At 40.2% G+C, this 15,782-nt stretch overlaps 1 protein-coding gene across 5 annotated transcripts; it reads right to left on the bottom strand.

Annotated features, from left to right (window-relative positions):
* Nucleotides 1-1,353: 1,353 nt before the first annotated feature.
* On the bottom strand, nucleotides 1,354-15,780 carry LOC122770499 (E3 ubiquitin-protein ligase RNF34-like). 5 transcript variants are annotated; one of them, XM_044027386.1, is made up of 9 exons: nucleotides 15,656-15,780; nucleotides 13,774-13,833; nucleotides 12,439-12,554; nucleotides 7,877-8,095; nucleotides 4,718-5,218; nucleotides 2,849-2,911; nucleotides 2,541-2,742; nucleotides 2,415-2,435; nucleotides 1,354-2,238 (listed from the first exon to the last, which is right to left on the bottom strand). In XM_044027386.1, the coding sequence occupies exons 2-9, from the start codon at nucleotides 13,829-13,831 to the stop codon at nucleotides 2,180-2,182; spliced, it is 1,239 nt and encodes a 412-aa protein (XP_043883321.1). In that variant the 5' UTR covers nucleotides 13,832-13,833; nucleotides 15,656-15,780; the 3' UTR covers nucleotides 1,354-2,179. The 5 variants fall into 5 exon arrangements, with proteins under 5 accessions (XP_043883321.1, XP_043883320.1, XP_043883322.1 ...); XM_044027385.1 differs by having other exon boundaries at nucleotides 2,415-2,438; XM_044027387.1 differs by lacking the exon at nucleotides 13,774-13,833 and having other exon boundaries at nucleotides 2,415-2,438.
* Between the last annotated feature and the right edge of the window lie 2 nt (nucleotides 15,781-15,782).

Below are 15,782 nucleotides of genomic sequence, written 5' to 3' on the forward strand. Positions count from 1 at the left end.
TTGTGCATATTCAGCTGGTATAAGACTGTTTCATTTTTCTACTGTCCCTATGATATGAACCTCAGAAATGAAGTTAACATCTCATAAGATATACTTCTGTACCTTCAATGTTTGAATGTCATAGTCATAGTATGTCATAGTATAGAATGTCGTCCAAAACAACTCAATTATGTCATATTACAGTATGTCGTCCAAAATAACTCAAAAATGTCATAGTATAGAATGTCGTGCAAAATGAGACAAAAATGTCTTAGAATAGTATGTCATCCAAAATGAGACAAAAAAGTCAAATTATACTGTCGTCCAAAATGAGAAAAAAATGTCATAGTATAGTATGTCGTCCAATATAACTTAAAAAAGTCAGTATAGTATGTTGTCCAAAATGAGACAAAAAAGTCATAGTATTGTATGTTGCCCAAAAGCACCAAAAAATGTGATAGTATAGTATTTCGTCCAAAATGAGACAAAAATTTCATAGTATAGTATGTCGTCCAAAATAACCAAAAATTGTTATAGTATAGTATGTCATCCAAAATGAGACAAAAATGTCATAGAATAGTATGTCGTCCAAAATCAACAAAAACGTCATAGAATAATCTGTCATCCAAAATGAGAAAAAAATGTCATAGTATAGTATGTCGTCCAAAATAACTCAAAAAAGTCATAGTATAGCATGTAGTCCAAAATTACCAAAAATTGTCATAGAATTGTATGTCATCCAAAATGAGACAAAAAAGTCATAGTACAGTATGTTTTTAAAAATGAGACAAAAATGTCATAGTATAGTATGTCGTCCAAAATAACTCAAAAAAGACATAATATAGTATGTAGACCAAAATTACCAAAAATTGTCATAGAATAGAATGTCATCAAAAATGATAAAAAAAATGTCATAGTATAGTATGTCGTCCAGAATCACACAAAAATGTCACAGTATAATATGTTTTTCAAAATGAGACAAAAATGTCATAGTATAGTATGTCATCCAAAATCACCAAAAATTGTCATTGAATAGTATGTCATCCAAAATGAGATAAAAAACTCATAGTATAGAGTGTCGTCCAAAATGAGAAAAAAAGTCATAGTGTAGTATGTCGTCCAAAATAACTCAAAAAAGTCATAGTATAGTATGTAGTACAAAATAACTCAAAAAGTCATACTATAGTATGTTGTCCAAAATGAGACAAAAATTTCATAGTATAGAATGTCGTCCAAAAGCACCAAAAAATGTGATAGTATAGTATTTCGTGCAAAATGAGACAAACAAGTCATAGTATAGTATGTTCTTTGTGGCCCTGTGATGGACTGGTGAACTGTCCAGGGTGTACCCCGCCTATCACCCTATGTCACAGCTTCCCCCGTGACCCTCATGTGGAGGATAAAGCGGTAGAAGATGGATGGGATTAGGTGTCAGAAGAGGTTGTCTCACAGCTGTGTAAAGTGGCAAATATACTCTTCAGATATTGTAGACTTAAGCAGGCATAGAATTCATTAGACAAGCCTTTTGTTAAGTGGCTAAAATCACTTTGCTGGCAGCCACGTTTCCAGTAAGGGCAAGTGTCCTTGTCAGGCTGGTGACAGCGGCGTGACTTAACAGTCATTTTAAACAATTAAAGCGCTGGAATCTGACCACACAAATGAGCCACAAGTTAGTCATTGTGTTAGTTAATAGGAATTAAATGTCTGACAGCTGACTGATCAGCTCACTGGCCTGAATCTGTCTCCCGCTGCTCACATCTAGATGAGCCCAACTGAGCTGCGGCCTGCTTGCTGTCCCCACGCATCTGACTGTCGAGTGGGATAATATGATCCCCCGACCTTCGTATCATAAGAGAAGCTGGAGCAGGTCTGAAAATGTAATTACACCTGGTGGAGACACGCTGCCACTGGAGTAATACGATGACTCATCAAGAGGTAAGAGCTCTAAGAGAGTGCATTAATGACAATGAGAGGCTGCTCTTCAGAATATAATGAGATGATGCACAGTTTACACACGGGGGGGGGGCTGAGAGAGAGACAGACACAAGATAATGACTCAACTGACCATGATACGATAATCATTTAAAAGGTCAAATGTGTAAAAATGGCTTCAGCATGCTTTGACTGTTTATTACTATGAAATGAGAGGTGCAATGTACAGGAATCTTCCATGAAGGTGGACGTGAAAAGTGGCTTTTTTTTATGAGAATGTCTTACCTCCATCTCCACTGTTGCAGAGAGGTGGGGGATATGCCACCACTTTATAGATACAAATGAGCAGTAATTAATATAAAACACAGTGTTAACAGTCATTAAAACTGCATTCAATGCCAATGTATTCCTTAATGAGTGGTATCTATTTGCATAAGGAGAAGCATTGGAAGGTGTAGATACGTAGCAACAACAAATGTGATAATAAGAAAAAGCCAAATTACCTGCAGTGATGCTCACATTTTCTACTAAAAAAGAAGAGAAAAACATATTTTGATTATAGACAAGAGCAGGTCACAACACTTTTCAATACATTTAGAGGCAAACAAAATCAAATGAAAGTTTCGTACTGGATTTCCTGTTCTGCTCGTTTTCTCTGTAGAGTCGATGCACTCGCTCTAGCAGCTCCCACTTCTCACAGCAGCCCGAGTAATTGACAAAGTTCCTGGCGAGAATCTCTTTCAGCTGGCGCACGGAGAGGTGTTCTATCGCCTCTTCATTGTCCAGATCAGACAACGAAGCTCTGATTCTCCTCTGTGTCCCAGGACTGACCTGTCGTTCAAATGAGAACCACGGCTGTGGTCACTACACGACCAGCAAGGCTTTTACTTCAAAGTCTATTCTTTCATTTCTATGATTGAATATAAAAGTGTCATACCTCAATGATATTTTCAGTGGGCTCCAGGTTCAAGAGGGACGCTGCTGGAGTGTCCTCATGCTCCTGTGTGAGTGGAGACGGAAGTCAGTTGAGTTTGTTTTAACTTTCAGTCAGCTTAATAAAACACTGCTTACACCACTTTATCACGTTTTCCAAATCACTCCAGTTGAAGCATGTTGTTCTTGCCAAATATAAAGAAATTCCCTTCAGGTGTTTCTGACATAATCGTTTTCATGAGGCTAAAAGCATGTTTCAGGAAATATCCATAGTCTCATATCTTGATATAAACAATGGCCTCTGATGTTTCATTGCTTTTGATACTTTTAATTTTCTTTATAATGCTGCATTTCTACCTATTCTTCCTAAGTGTGTTTGAGCACAGATCTAATATTATTCTTTTTACTATTAATTACTCGCCTTTACATGATGTTATCTTGACTCTCTTGAGATTTGGTGTTCTGAATTTCATTTCCCCCCCCGATTATCCTACTTTTGCTTCGTCTGACAAAGCACTTTGTTTTTTAAGGTGCTATATAAATACATTAGTTATAGGTTAGACTCCAAACCCACTGAACTCCCACTACCTTTATAATGTAAAAACAAAAACTGGTACACAAATCATTTTTTGTATAATACAATTTCAAGTTATCCATTATAATATTATGTCTCGCTGCATATATAACATCACAATGTTGGTACACTTGAGATGATGCCTATATTAAAAGATAGACTAATTTATTTACCTCAAGACAAAATAACAACTGAACAGAAGAGTGGCTCAAAAGTCTAAACTGTGGATTTGGAGAATCTTTTTCAACAACAAGAATGTCAAACCTGCACAAACTAGGAGAAATTCTAAAAACAAACAAGAAAAACAAAAACAAATTGAGAGATTATCTACGGGGGGATGAGAGATGTGAGAGATGTACAGCGTGTTTTGTTGTTTAGCTGCAGCTGTGATGCTGTGGGGGATTTCTCAACCTGTGTGGTTGTTGCATAACAGACTCAGCTTATGTTACAGACCTAAAAAAGGCAAAGAGCTTAATCTGCTTCACTGGCTGCACTGAGAACTCTGTTATGTGCTCACAAACACGTTTCTGTCCTTTGTGAGGACACTCATTTACATAATGCATTGCCTAACGTTGACCTCCGACTTCAGATTTTAAAACTTATCCCCACCTTAAACCGAAACCTAACTCTAACCAAGGTATGTAGTTGTCACTGATGCCGGGGAGGACATTTCGGTGCATGCGCAGAAAACCGACTCCAGTCCGACTAAGCGTATACACGCAGGAGTAATCAGACCTGATTATGTGATCCTGGTAAATTAGTCTGACTAAGACTAGCTCGATTTTAGTTGGACTGACGTGTTTACATGACATTATGAAAACCAAATGATTGTCTTAGTTCGACTACAATCAGACTGTTAATCTGCATGTAAATGTAAGACTACAAACAGGTCTTTGAATCTGTAGGGAACAAATAAAATGTCCTCACTGCATCAGTTCTTTAACTTAAAGACAGTAGTGTGAGAAAACACAGCTAACGCAGCTGTTTCCAGTTGTCACTTCAGAGTTCGTCGAGCTGAGCTGTGTCATTGTCAGTTGAGGGAAAACAGTTGTACTTTGTTCACAACAAAGCACTGAGAGTCAAACAAAAAACAATGAGGGCAAATAAACTAAAATGAAACAACAACAACATCTGAAAATGTGGATGACAGAGAGCTGTTGTTTACCAGGGACTTAAGAACTGTCGCACAGAGACGTTTGATTGCACCTTTGAAATGAATAATCTTGGAAAGAATGAGGGCATATTTGAGTGAATGAGAGAATGAGTGAATGAGTGGCTGCACACTGAACACTGTCAGACCTGGCTGGTGGTTCCTGAGCTGTCACTTCCTGGGCTGAGAACGTCTCCCTGAGAGGCGGAGAGGACTGACTGTTCAGAGGTGGCTGAGCGGGGCGAGGCGGCATGTGAGGGGGGGAGTGAGTGCAGACTGTCTGTGTCATCTTCCCCGTCTTCCTCCTCCTCCTCATGAGTGTCTTCCTCCTCCTCCTCTTCTTCTTCTTCTTCTTCTTCGTCCTCCTCCTCCTCTTCCTCCTCGTCCTCTACCAGCACTGCTCTCTGAGGCGCCCTTGCCCCCTGATGACAGAGCACCAGGTCCACCAGGTCCTCTTTCTCCCTGCACGTGTCGGGGGGGATGTTGCGCAGCAGCAGGTACTGGCGCAGGTCTTTCACTCGCAGCTGCATGAGCCGAGGCCGCTGGAAAGCTGTGCCCCGCAGTAGATGGCAGGTTGTGCAGCAGTGCAGGTCCTCCTGCAGCACCGAGCACAGGGTGCAAAAACTCTTCTTACAGTCACAGCAGATGTGCTGCGGGGGAGATGAGGGGGGGGGAAAGAGATGTGATTTGGTCTGAGTAAAGAAATCTAACTCCTCATTCAAGTAAGTTTATCTACATCAAGCCTTTTAAAATGATGTCTATATAATTATTACTAAGTGGGCCCTGATGTTCGACTTCTGTTGGCATATTAAAGTATTCATCCTCCATCACTTTTGATGAATAAATGAATCATACACTGAGAGGGACTTTACTATTTTGAGAAGTGGGAAATGGGTCAAATGATGGAACTGAGCTCACTGCAGCTTCTGGTAACATTGTTTCATTTGCACCAGAATAACTAAATCAACCCACCATTGTTTTTTTTTTGTTTTTTTACTTCCCAGCAGTAATCCAGAATTCTACTTTATAAACTTGCTGCATGACAATGTGACACTTTTTTGATGTCACATCACAAATAACTTTTTTACTAAAAGACAATTATATTTCAGCAAACAGTTGATGTTTTGTGTGCATATATTTTCCTTGTATTATATAATTGTGATTATTTGTGCTTAATTAGCTGGTTTTGATTGGCAGAAAATGGATCATAAATGTTAGAATTAATATAAGAAGTAAATGTCTGTATATCCCAACTCCAACTGTATGGATTTATATTTGTGTCGCAAGCGCTGATTTTTTATTTTATTTTATATTATATTATTTTGTTGATTCATTGATTAGTTGTTTGGTCTATAAAATGTCATAAATGTGTCACAAATGTGTCAGAAAAACCAAACTTGCGCTATTGTTTACCAAAACTCATACTGACATACTGACATGTCCACTAATGACTTGTTTTGTCCACAAACAAAAGAACCCAGAGAATATGCATTTATTTTACATGGCTTTTGGCAGTGCTGTCACTAAATACACCAGACTCCTCTGTTAAATATTAACATTTTTAGAAATGTCCATTGCTAAATGTTGGCGATTAACACATGTTTTCAGGATTTTTTACATCTTTTTTGATCTTCACATTGGCATTGTTCAGTTTGATTCTTTTGTCTTTTGTCTCATGACTCTTCCAGTGACGACAGAAGTGAGTAGTTATCTGCTAACACTACTGAAGCACATCAGGGAACTATGTTGACCTTTGCATACCAGAAAATATGTAAACACTCCTTTTTTGTGTCACCATAGTTTGCGTACCAAGCTACATTCCAATTATCCCTCCTAAATGTTAAACACTGGATCTTTTAAGAAGGTGAAATTACAAATGTTCAAACGAAATAGCAACCCTAATTTATACATAAGCTTAATATTTTTGAGATTTGCACTTTAAACAAGCCACACTGTAGTGTAGTGGTTAGACCCGGGTTCGAGCCCCGGTTGGAACAAGGGCCTTTCTGCATGGAGTTTGCATGTTCTCCCCGTGTGTGCGTGGGTTCTCTCCGGGTTCTCCGGCTTCCTCCCACAGTCCAAAAACATGCAATGTGGGGATTAGGTAAATTAAATCTAAATTGACCATAGGAGTGAGTGTGAGAGGGAATGTTTGTTCGTCTCTATCTGTGTGTGGCCCTGCGATGGACTGGCGAACTGTCCAGGGTGTACCCCGCCTATCGCCTGATGTAGCTGAGATTGGCACAGCACCCCCCGCGACCCTCTGGTGGAGGATAAAGCGGTTAGATGATGACTGACAATAAACAAAGAGAGAGGTTTTGAAACCTTAGATAATGTAAGAAGAGAGAGAAAATATCCTGCAGCTCATGTCCTGCACACTCTGTTATTTTCTAGGTAAAAAGGAAAAAGAGACAAGCTGTCTTTATCTCCTGCTTGACATTTTCCAGACCACCTGAGTAGACTGACACTTGAAATGCTGTCAACCTTTTACTTATCAGTAGTGCGCAAATATGGTCAGGTCCACCACGGCACATACTGTTCTTCAATCATTCACCGTTAATATCTCTCTCTCACACACACACACGTGTATCAAAGAAATCAACTCGCAGTCAGACAGGCAACCGGCGTGTGGATGACGATAGAGCGATGTGAATCAAGCGAGCCCTGATGAAAACCCTGTGGCAGACGGACGCTGTGCACGCTGCCATTAATCCCTGACACGGGCAGCTGTGCAGAGACACCAGGAAATACCAGAATAAATATGTATGGCGTATCCTCCTAAAGGATAACGCCAATGCTTTTCCCCCTTTTTTTTTTGAAACATCAATAGTGCGGACTTTTGAGTTATTCAGTCAAATTATATCTTTATAACTCAAGATATTTTACTTCAGCAAAAAACGCAACACAATGCAGTTTGTCGTTATTTCAAACTCCATTTATGCAAAAATGTGTAAGCAAGAGTTTTGTCCTTTTTATTCACTTAGTTTTATCTTGGAACTTTAAAAAAGCACTGCTACATAAATCAGTATAGATTTCTTTTATAGGTTTAGGTGAAATTATTGTCATTTGGCAGAATGTCTTTCAAAGAAAGACTGTAGTTTTTGTTCAATTAGACTCTTTAGGGGGAAACAAATTGCTTGTAGTATTCATATATATCAGTACATCATATCATCACCCCTGCATCACGATATGTGTTGTTATTGCTAAAAAAACAGACCAAGTATTGTCCCCAAACACTACTCTAGCTTGCCTCATTCAATCAGCTCGTCTGTGAGAGCATGGATTCCATTTCACTCCTGATTGTTTACCTTGCGTCTAAAGACGGAGAAGGCCAGTCCGCAGGCCTTGCACAGCTGTCCAGCGCTCCCTGAGCCGGTGGGCGGGTAGGTGGAGTAGCCGGCGCTGGGGGCGAAGCGGAAGGGCCGAGCCCCTGCTCCAAACCCAGGCTGCTGTGTCCGCACCGTGCCCGTGCCCATCACCTCGTTCAGCAGCCCACAGCATGACGCCCACATGGACGATGCTCCTGCCTGTGGAGAGCAAAGACACACAAACAAACTTTTGGTGGCATCATCTAACAGAGACTCTGAGAAACAAGAATTTTCTGTAAATAACTAAAACACAGGGGAGGGGAGCTTAGGATCTGTTTTTTTTAGGCCTATTAAGTTACATCCCCAAACAACCTTCCACAAAAAGTAGGGCAGCTTTTATGTCACTGGAAAGGCTAAATCCAGGGCAAGAGGTATAATAATTTAAAAACTTAACAAGTGTCAGGAAACTCTTGTGGAGTTTTAGTGAATGAAACTGTAAACATAAGCAAGTAATAGGGCTGAACGATTTAAGCAAAACGTCTAATGGCAAACTTTTCTGACTTATATTGCCCCTGCGACTTGATTTGCTATATAACTTTTTAAGATTCAAGCTTCCGTTTCATATTTACCGTTATAGTTTTAAAATAAGATAGTCCTTTACTGCATGTCACCATAAAGCTACCATTATACACGACACTTATGCAAGGATGCACAAATTGATACGTCCTGGGTGAACTTAGTTTGCATTTTCAGTCATCAAAATGTTGTTTGTCACCACACAATAAAATATTGTTTGTTATTATGATCACTGGATGATGTAGTTTTCTTTATTTTCTTATCAGTTTATTAGTTAATATTTGAGGAGTTCAGGAAACCAGCTAATGTTTTTTATGGACAGAAATGAACACACACTTATTAAACAGCAAAACTATTCACAAATCTGTGATACAGCATTCAATTGCTATTGAGGAAAATGATATTGCAACACATTAAATTATTGCAGAGCCCTAATGCACCCTGATATGAAATATACGATGCAACCCTACACTCTGTTATTAAGGAGACGGTCTCCCTTGGTTTGGAGCAAAGAGTGAAAACTGAGAGGAAGAGGAGGGGGGAGAAGACACATTATTGAGAGTGCTCGCTGAGAATCTTTGAGGTCAGAGATAATTAGAGAACTGCACTGTAAAAGCTCCTATTAATGATGTTCAACAAAGAGATCTATCTGTGAGTTAAATGTCTCAGTCACTACTTTATTTTGGCAATCTGAAAAACAGCCGCATATATAAGTATTAGATGCGAGAGACACACAAGAAGTTTTCCTTGTCCAGAGGAAATGTGCAAACAGCTCAGCTAAAAGCACAGTATGTAACTTCTACTGCTAGGGGTCTCTCAATCAAAACAATAACAGAGGAACTAGTTTGATAACGCCATGAAGGCGCGTGGAATCATGGGAAATGTCAGTCGAAAGCTGCGTCAGTCAGTGCGTATACATGCATGTTAAAAGTCCGATTTCAGTCAGACTAAGACAATAATTTGGTTTTCTTAAAGTCATGTAAACGTGACGATGGTCCAACTACAATTGAACCAGTCTAAGTCGGACTAACGTACCTGGATAATGCGATTCATAGTCCGATTACTCCTGCATGTATACGCTTAGTCGGACTGGAGTTGGACTTTCTGCACACACACAAAACTTTACTCGGTGGCGGCGTCTTTCTTCGGACAATACGGCAACCACAAGAGCCATGATCCGTCTAATTTGTATCATGATTCACATCGTAAAAGGTCAACAGGAAACTGATTCAGTACGCGCTCGCTTATAGAGCGATACATCGCCACCTATTGAGGTGGAGTCAGACGTACACTACATCGATTTTCTCCTCCGCATGTATACTTGGACTCTGCAAGTTGTCCGATTGCCTGTCTTAGTCCGACTACGGCCTTAGCTCCATTAAACTGCGCATGTAAACTTATGTAGTACAGAGTACAGTGCGTGTTGTTTTTTAAATTTAATAAATGGGTCCACACAGAAAGAACAGGCAGATCTGTGTTTGCTGACCACAAGACAAGCCAGAGACAGAGAGCAAAGATGCCGCGATGGGAGTCACTGCTCCTTTGAGCATACTGATGAGAGTAGAGGGAGGGGCAGGTCAGCAAGGAGAGAATATGTCTTCTGTTGTTCCCCGGCCTGCAGAATCAATAGCTGACATGAGCATAATGTCAGGCCTCTGTGGTTCCCAGCTCTGTGCAGAAAGTCCTGCGAGTTCACAGGGTCCCGCCACATCTCCTCTTAAGGCAGCATTCTGCTCCCACTTGTCACAAACACTGTGTGGTCTCGCGTCAACCGTCTGCTTAGGGAATCATTATGTAATCTTATGAAGCAGGCACTACATGTGGCGTCAAGGCGGAAGGTCTGAGCTCAGGGCAGGTTTGCAAAGTTACACTGACTTTACATTACACTGCAGTAACAACATGGTAGTAATATCATTTTGTATCTGGGAGGAAATACTAGGGCGATACCAAGTTATATTATTATATAGTAATTACCAAGTGGGACCTAATTTCAACTCTACACATTTTCATTCACAAAATGCCCATGTGAAGGTATTACACTTATGGTAGCCTATGATAAGTCACATTACCAAGCTGTAACCTGGATATTAATTTGGAAATAACATGGTATTGCTGCAAAATTTTCTTTTTATTATCACACTTTTATCATTGATGTTACCAAGGGGGATTTGTTAGTAATGACATGGTACTACCAGAATATTTTCTACCTATTACATTCATTGTTCTATATTTGATTGCTCTGCTGTATGTTCTATGTCCATTTACAGAAGTCAGTATTTCAATGGTACCTCATGTGGTAAGGCATCATCTTATCTTGTTTTATCTGTTTTAAATCTCTAACATGAACTTTGACTTAAAAGTTATAATATATCTCATATGTATTATATGTTTCCCTATTCACCAACGTAGAATTCTGATTAAGCTACTCATCCTTTGTTCAACCAAATATATATTTATAAAAAGTAATTTTACAGAATTTAGGCAAATACAAAACTGGATCCTCAAACAGAGGACATACGCAATTAATGTTTAGCATTTCCTGTTTGATAAATGACAAAAATGTTTCAAGAAAATGATCAAAGCAGCTCTTAATTAATATTATGTTAATCAGAATGCTATTTTTAGCTCCCTGCGTCTTGTCCTCAGCTAAACCTACCACCAGCAGCTCGCTTTGTCATGAAATTTACTTCCCCCGGCTTCATACGTGCAATAAAACAACGACAACTTGGAATTATTTGCCCCGGTGCTTTGACTTGACCGGATGTTCGGCTGCTAAAAAGTCTCTCAGGTTACATTCCACTGTCTTTGTAATGCAGTGAAGCCTCTGAAAATGAATATTTACGGCACTGTGCAGCAGCGTTTCCTCCAGAGAACACCGTGATCTGGCTTAGAGCCAGCGGCACGAGATCCCTCTGTCACTTCAATTAGCACACTGTAAGCTCAGCAGGCAGGGAGTCCCGCACAAACAAGGGACAAGAGCAAACATCACATGTAGTACACTGTTTTGATTTTTGGTTTTTTTAGTGCATCATTTAAGTTTATCCCTCTGGAACCTCTGAAATCAGTGTAATAACATTTTTGTTATCCCAATCACCTCCGTCTGGACACTGTAATTGCAGGTCTTAGCTAAATGATTGACACATTTCTCACGCTGCTGCTGGAATTGGATTAGCAAACACTCCAGACCCAGTTTACATGCAAAAAAAAAAAAAACAGGTTTAAATAGAAATAGGAGAGGAAAATCAGACACGTTCAGGCCTCCTCTGCATGAACATTAATTTGACTTTGGGGGATGAAATCTCAAGAACTGCATCGACACAGACACGTGTAACCATATGGGCCCAGAACTTAAGATAAGGCCTAAATGGGTCATACGAGGGTTGGAGTGTTTAAGTAGAACTATGTGAGTCTGAAATGCAAAGATAACACTCTTCACCTTCCTTCGAGCAGCATCAGGTGAGGAGATTTGATTTGTTTAGTGTCACAGAACACTTTGAACAGAACCAGGGAGACGACTAACGTCATTAATGTCAGTGACGATTAACTCTGGTGAAGTTGACGTCTATAAAACCACCACATGCCCTGATACACTCATGCTTCTGACTCTGAGTGGGAACTTAATAAAACAAAAGGAAATAGAGCTACTTTACAGCATTGATGGACAAACCATAAAAATCAAATACTTGTAAATCAGCTTAAACCAAACTCTGATGGTAAAGTTTGCAGGTCGTGGGAAGTAAAACTGCACTTAAGGAAAAGGTCATTTTAAGCCTAATTTGTGTAAAAAAGGACAATATCTGCTGCTAATTCAAGTTACATTTTGACTAAATGTACACATTGAATGTGATGTCCTCTGCACACTTTACCGTGCAGCTGCTGCAGGTCTATGTTGACAACGCTCGGCACGTGCGTCCTGGCCAAAAAGCAGGGTGGACTCCAATATCACTGTCAAATTAATGTCACAGAGCCACTTAACAGATACTTACCTGGTTTGACACAAGTCTGATTCGAGAATCGGAGTTGACGATTGATTCCTGTGTCCACGTGATCTTGGAAAAACTCAGATATCGATCGCTTGGATAAGAGTCCATCAGGTATGAGCCTGTTAATATGCACTTAGTCTTAGTAATCTCAGATGATGGTTGAAATTATCATCATCATCACAATGCAGGCATGATACAGCAAATCAACACACAGACACAAACGCACACCAAACTAAGATAATTATGACGCTCGCGGTGTAAACAACTGTCATCCTTCACAACATTTTCATCATCGTCTGTCTCTCGCACACTTTTCATTTCCTCTCTCTGTCTGGTGAATCCTGTTTTTCCCTCTGGAAGTGTCACTCAAAGTGAAAAGTGAACTGCGAGTGTGCAGACTGACTGAAGAGTAATATAGTGTGTGTGTGTGAGAGAGAGCGAGAGAGGAACTACATCATTTATAAGCGTTTTGTCATTTGTCTAAAAATGATGAATGTCATTTTTCATCGAAATTACACATTAAAGTTCAATCACGCGCAGTGATTCATGTTCACTTCCACTGGAGACGCGTGTTACACTCTGCTGTTGGCCACATTTGGATTTGTGTCTGCAGAAGAACAGGTTTTTTTTTTTAACAGTTTTCTCCACGGGCAGAGGATAACTTAGGCAGGATTTAGCCTGGAGGATATTTTTGGTTCGGCAGTGCAAACACATATTGACTGCTGTGGAGATTGTCCTGGAATATTAATGCATAACTACATAACAAGCGCCTCCATAAATCCACTCTGCCCCCTGGACTCTCCTCCATAGCATTAGATCTCTTCATCCACTTTGGGGAGTCGGCCCCTAAAGTAAAACGGAGTCTCATGTGGAACACGGCGTGAGCCTCTGTGCCACATCACTGTGACATCTTTGTAATTTTCAGCAGAGATTAGTGTTTGCCAGATTAAATTGTTATTGATGACATAGAGTTAACATGATTCAGCGAAAACAGTCGGAAAAGCTGCTTTTAACCAATCCAAAAAAAAATCAGAAAAACAAACTGAACAAAACCCATGACCTCTATTCTTTTTTTTTTCTTTATTTACCATGGTGATTATGTGCTTCATACTTTGATTTATTTCTCATTTTGTTTACTAATATTTTGTCCTAACTTTCATGCAGTGCACCTGACGGAACATTTTATCACATCTATATAGTCATTTACAAACCTTAAATACCATATATATGTATGGACGCCACATAAATAATGTGTTTTCCCCTAAAACAAAATGTCAAATACTGACATGAATCATATATTATATTATTTCAAAGGCGGGATCTGGTAAAATAACTCACCCACAAATGTCAAATGTGCTGTCTTTTGTCGGTTTGCCTGTCTTACTGCATCCAGCATGACTGAAAAAATTGAGAATGGATTTTGATTACATGTTGTGGGGATGTACGTAGGTTACAAATTTTAACCAATTGTGAGATGGATTGTTGACATTTTTGCTATTAGCTCTGCAAAAATGTGTTGCTGTGAAAAAGAAAAAAAACCATAGGTTTTTGTTATTTATGTTTTGGTCCAAATCTGGACTTTAATCCACGCTGGCACTGTTGGAAACGGAGTGGCCTTGGTGGATACTTTCAGTCTCCGAGACGAGTGCCTTCTCTTCTCTTGTTGGATATAAAATTATTTGACATGGCCAGGATTTAATTTAGCTTCCAACCCCCCCGCATATAATCCAAGACAAGTAAATCGATTTGTTCAGCTTTTTCAAGCTCAAATTACAAGTAATGTAACATAAAAAAACTCCATAAATGATAAGATAAATGAAAGGCAAGTGCACACCTCGTATTTAGAGAACAAGGCAAGTGTTTTAATGTGTTCGTCCTATGTCTACGTCAGACGCGATATTTAAAAACGTCCCCAAAAAATCAACAGAACTGTGTGTGAAATATGGAAAGCCATGAAGTCACGCGTACATGATACATGGATACATGTATTAGTGCTACATAAAGTCCTAACAATGTTTTATTTATGTCAAAGTGGGTCACCTTTTTTTTTTAATCAATTTTGGCCACATAGTTCTGTGTTTAATCTCAAAGAAGGGGTTCCCGTGCCAACAAATGCGACAAACTTTAGTTACAAAACTTTAAAAATCATCATTTTGCGGGTAAAATAGGTTTTTGAGTTGTCAAAAATGTCTCTTCTGATTCTAGAGGTTGCAGACACCTGGATTAGGGGAAATCCTCTGTTCTGCAAATACTCAAATATACTACAAATTCAGGTTGGGTGTATGTATGTATGCATGCATATGTATGATGATATTTCATAAAGGACACATTCAGTCACTCACTCCTGTCACAGCTGCATACAAACAGCAGCATCTCTTCATATTGCAGCGACATAATCACGGTGATGGCTGTGTTAACCTTTCGCTCTGTGACTGTCGCCACAGACACGCTGCTACCAGTTCACCGATGACATCATCGCCATCACCTTCACTATTATCATCTGGTCCTGAGCTCGAGCTGCTACATCACCTTCACCACCATCATCATCATCACCTTTTCCTCCCTGTGCTCCTGTACTGCAGCTGTACCACAGCACATCCATGATGCTGCTGCTGCTGCTGCTGCTGCTGAGAGGAAGGAAGGAAGGAGACTCCGAGGGAACCTCCACAGCCTGACACATGCAGCTCGAACCGGAGAGGAGATCCGAACCTTTCCCTCTCTCACTCTCTGTTAAACATGCCTCACTCTCTCAATGACCGCAGTCTCTATCTCATTACAGCGGATTAAAGCCTGGACATGAATGGACGTCGCTGCAGCAGCAGCTTTAGTCAAGTGAACTCTCACACTGAGGGTCAAACCAGGCTCATGATTAAAACGCTACACACTGTACCCACACACTGTGTATCACAATGACCGGTGCGGATGCAGGGGAAAGCGTTTCCAGGCATGCACGCGCTGTATCGCCAAGAAAACGACCACATCCTGGAAATGTTCAGACTCGCACGCGCGGAATGAACCAGTCGTGTCGGCATCCGTTACGCAAGCCCGGTGTTCTAATCACAACTAAGTGCACACAAGCAAAAATGTAATTGGCATCTGGATGGAGGTTTTCCTCTGCGCCTCGGTGCAGCATCGCGCGTAAAAACGGGGAACAATGAAACCCTATTCACGGATGGAATGGAATCACACAGAACAGAATTGCAGATGAGGTTTTGCATACCTTCATTGCACCTCCCGTTCCAGGAATCTGCCGAGTAATGTCGGGACGACGACCATGGCAAGTGCACAGGGAATCAAACCATTACGTCTTCCCTCTCTCCGACTGCTTGTGTGTGTGGAGTGAGCAT

The sequence above is a fragment of the Solea senegalensis genome, linkage group LG6 (assembly GCF_019176455.1).
Source record: "Solea senegalensis isolate Sse05_10M linkage group LG6, IFAPA_SoseM_1, whole genome shotgun sequence".
Classification (NCBI taxonomy): Eukaryota; Metazoa; Chordata; class Actinopteri; order Pleuronectiformes; family Soleidae; genus Solea; species Solea senegalensis.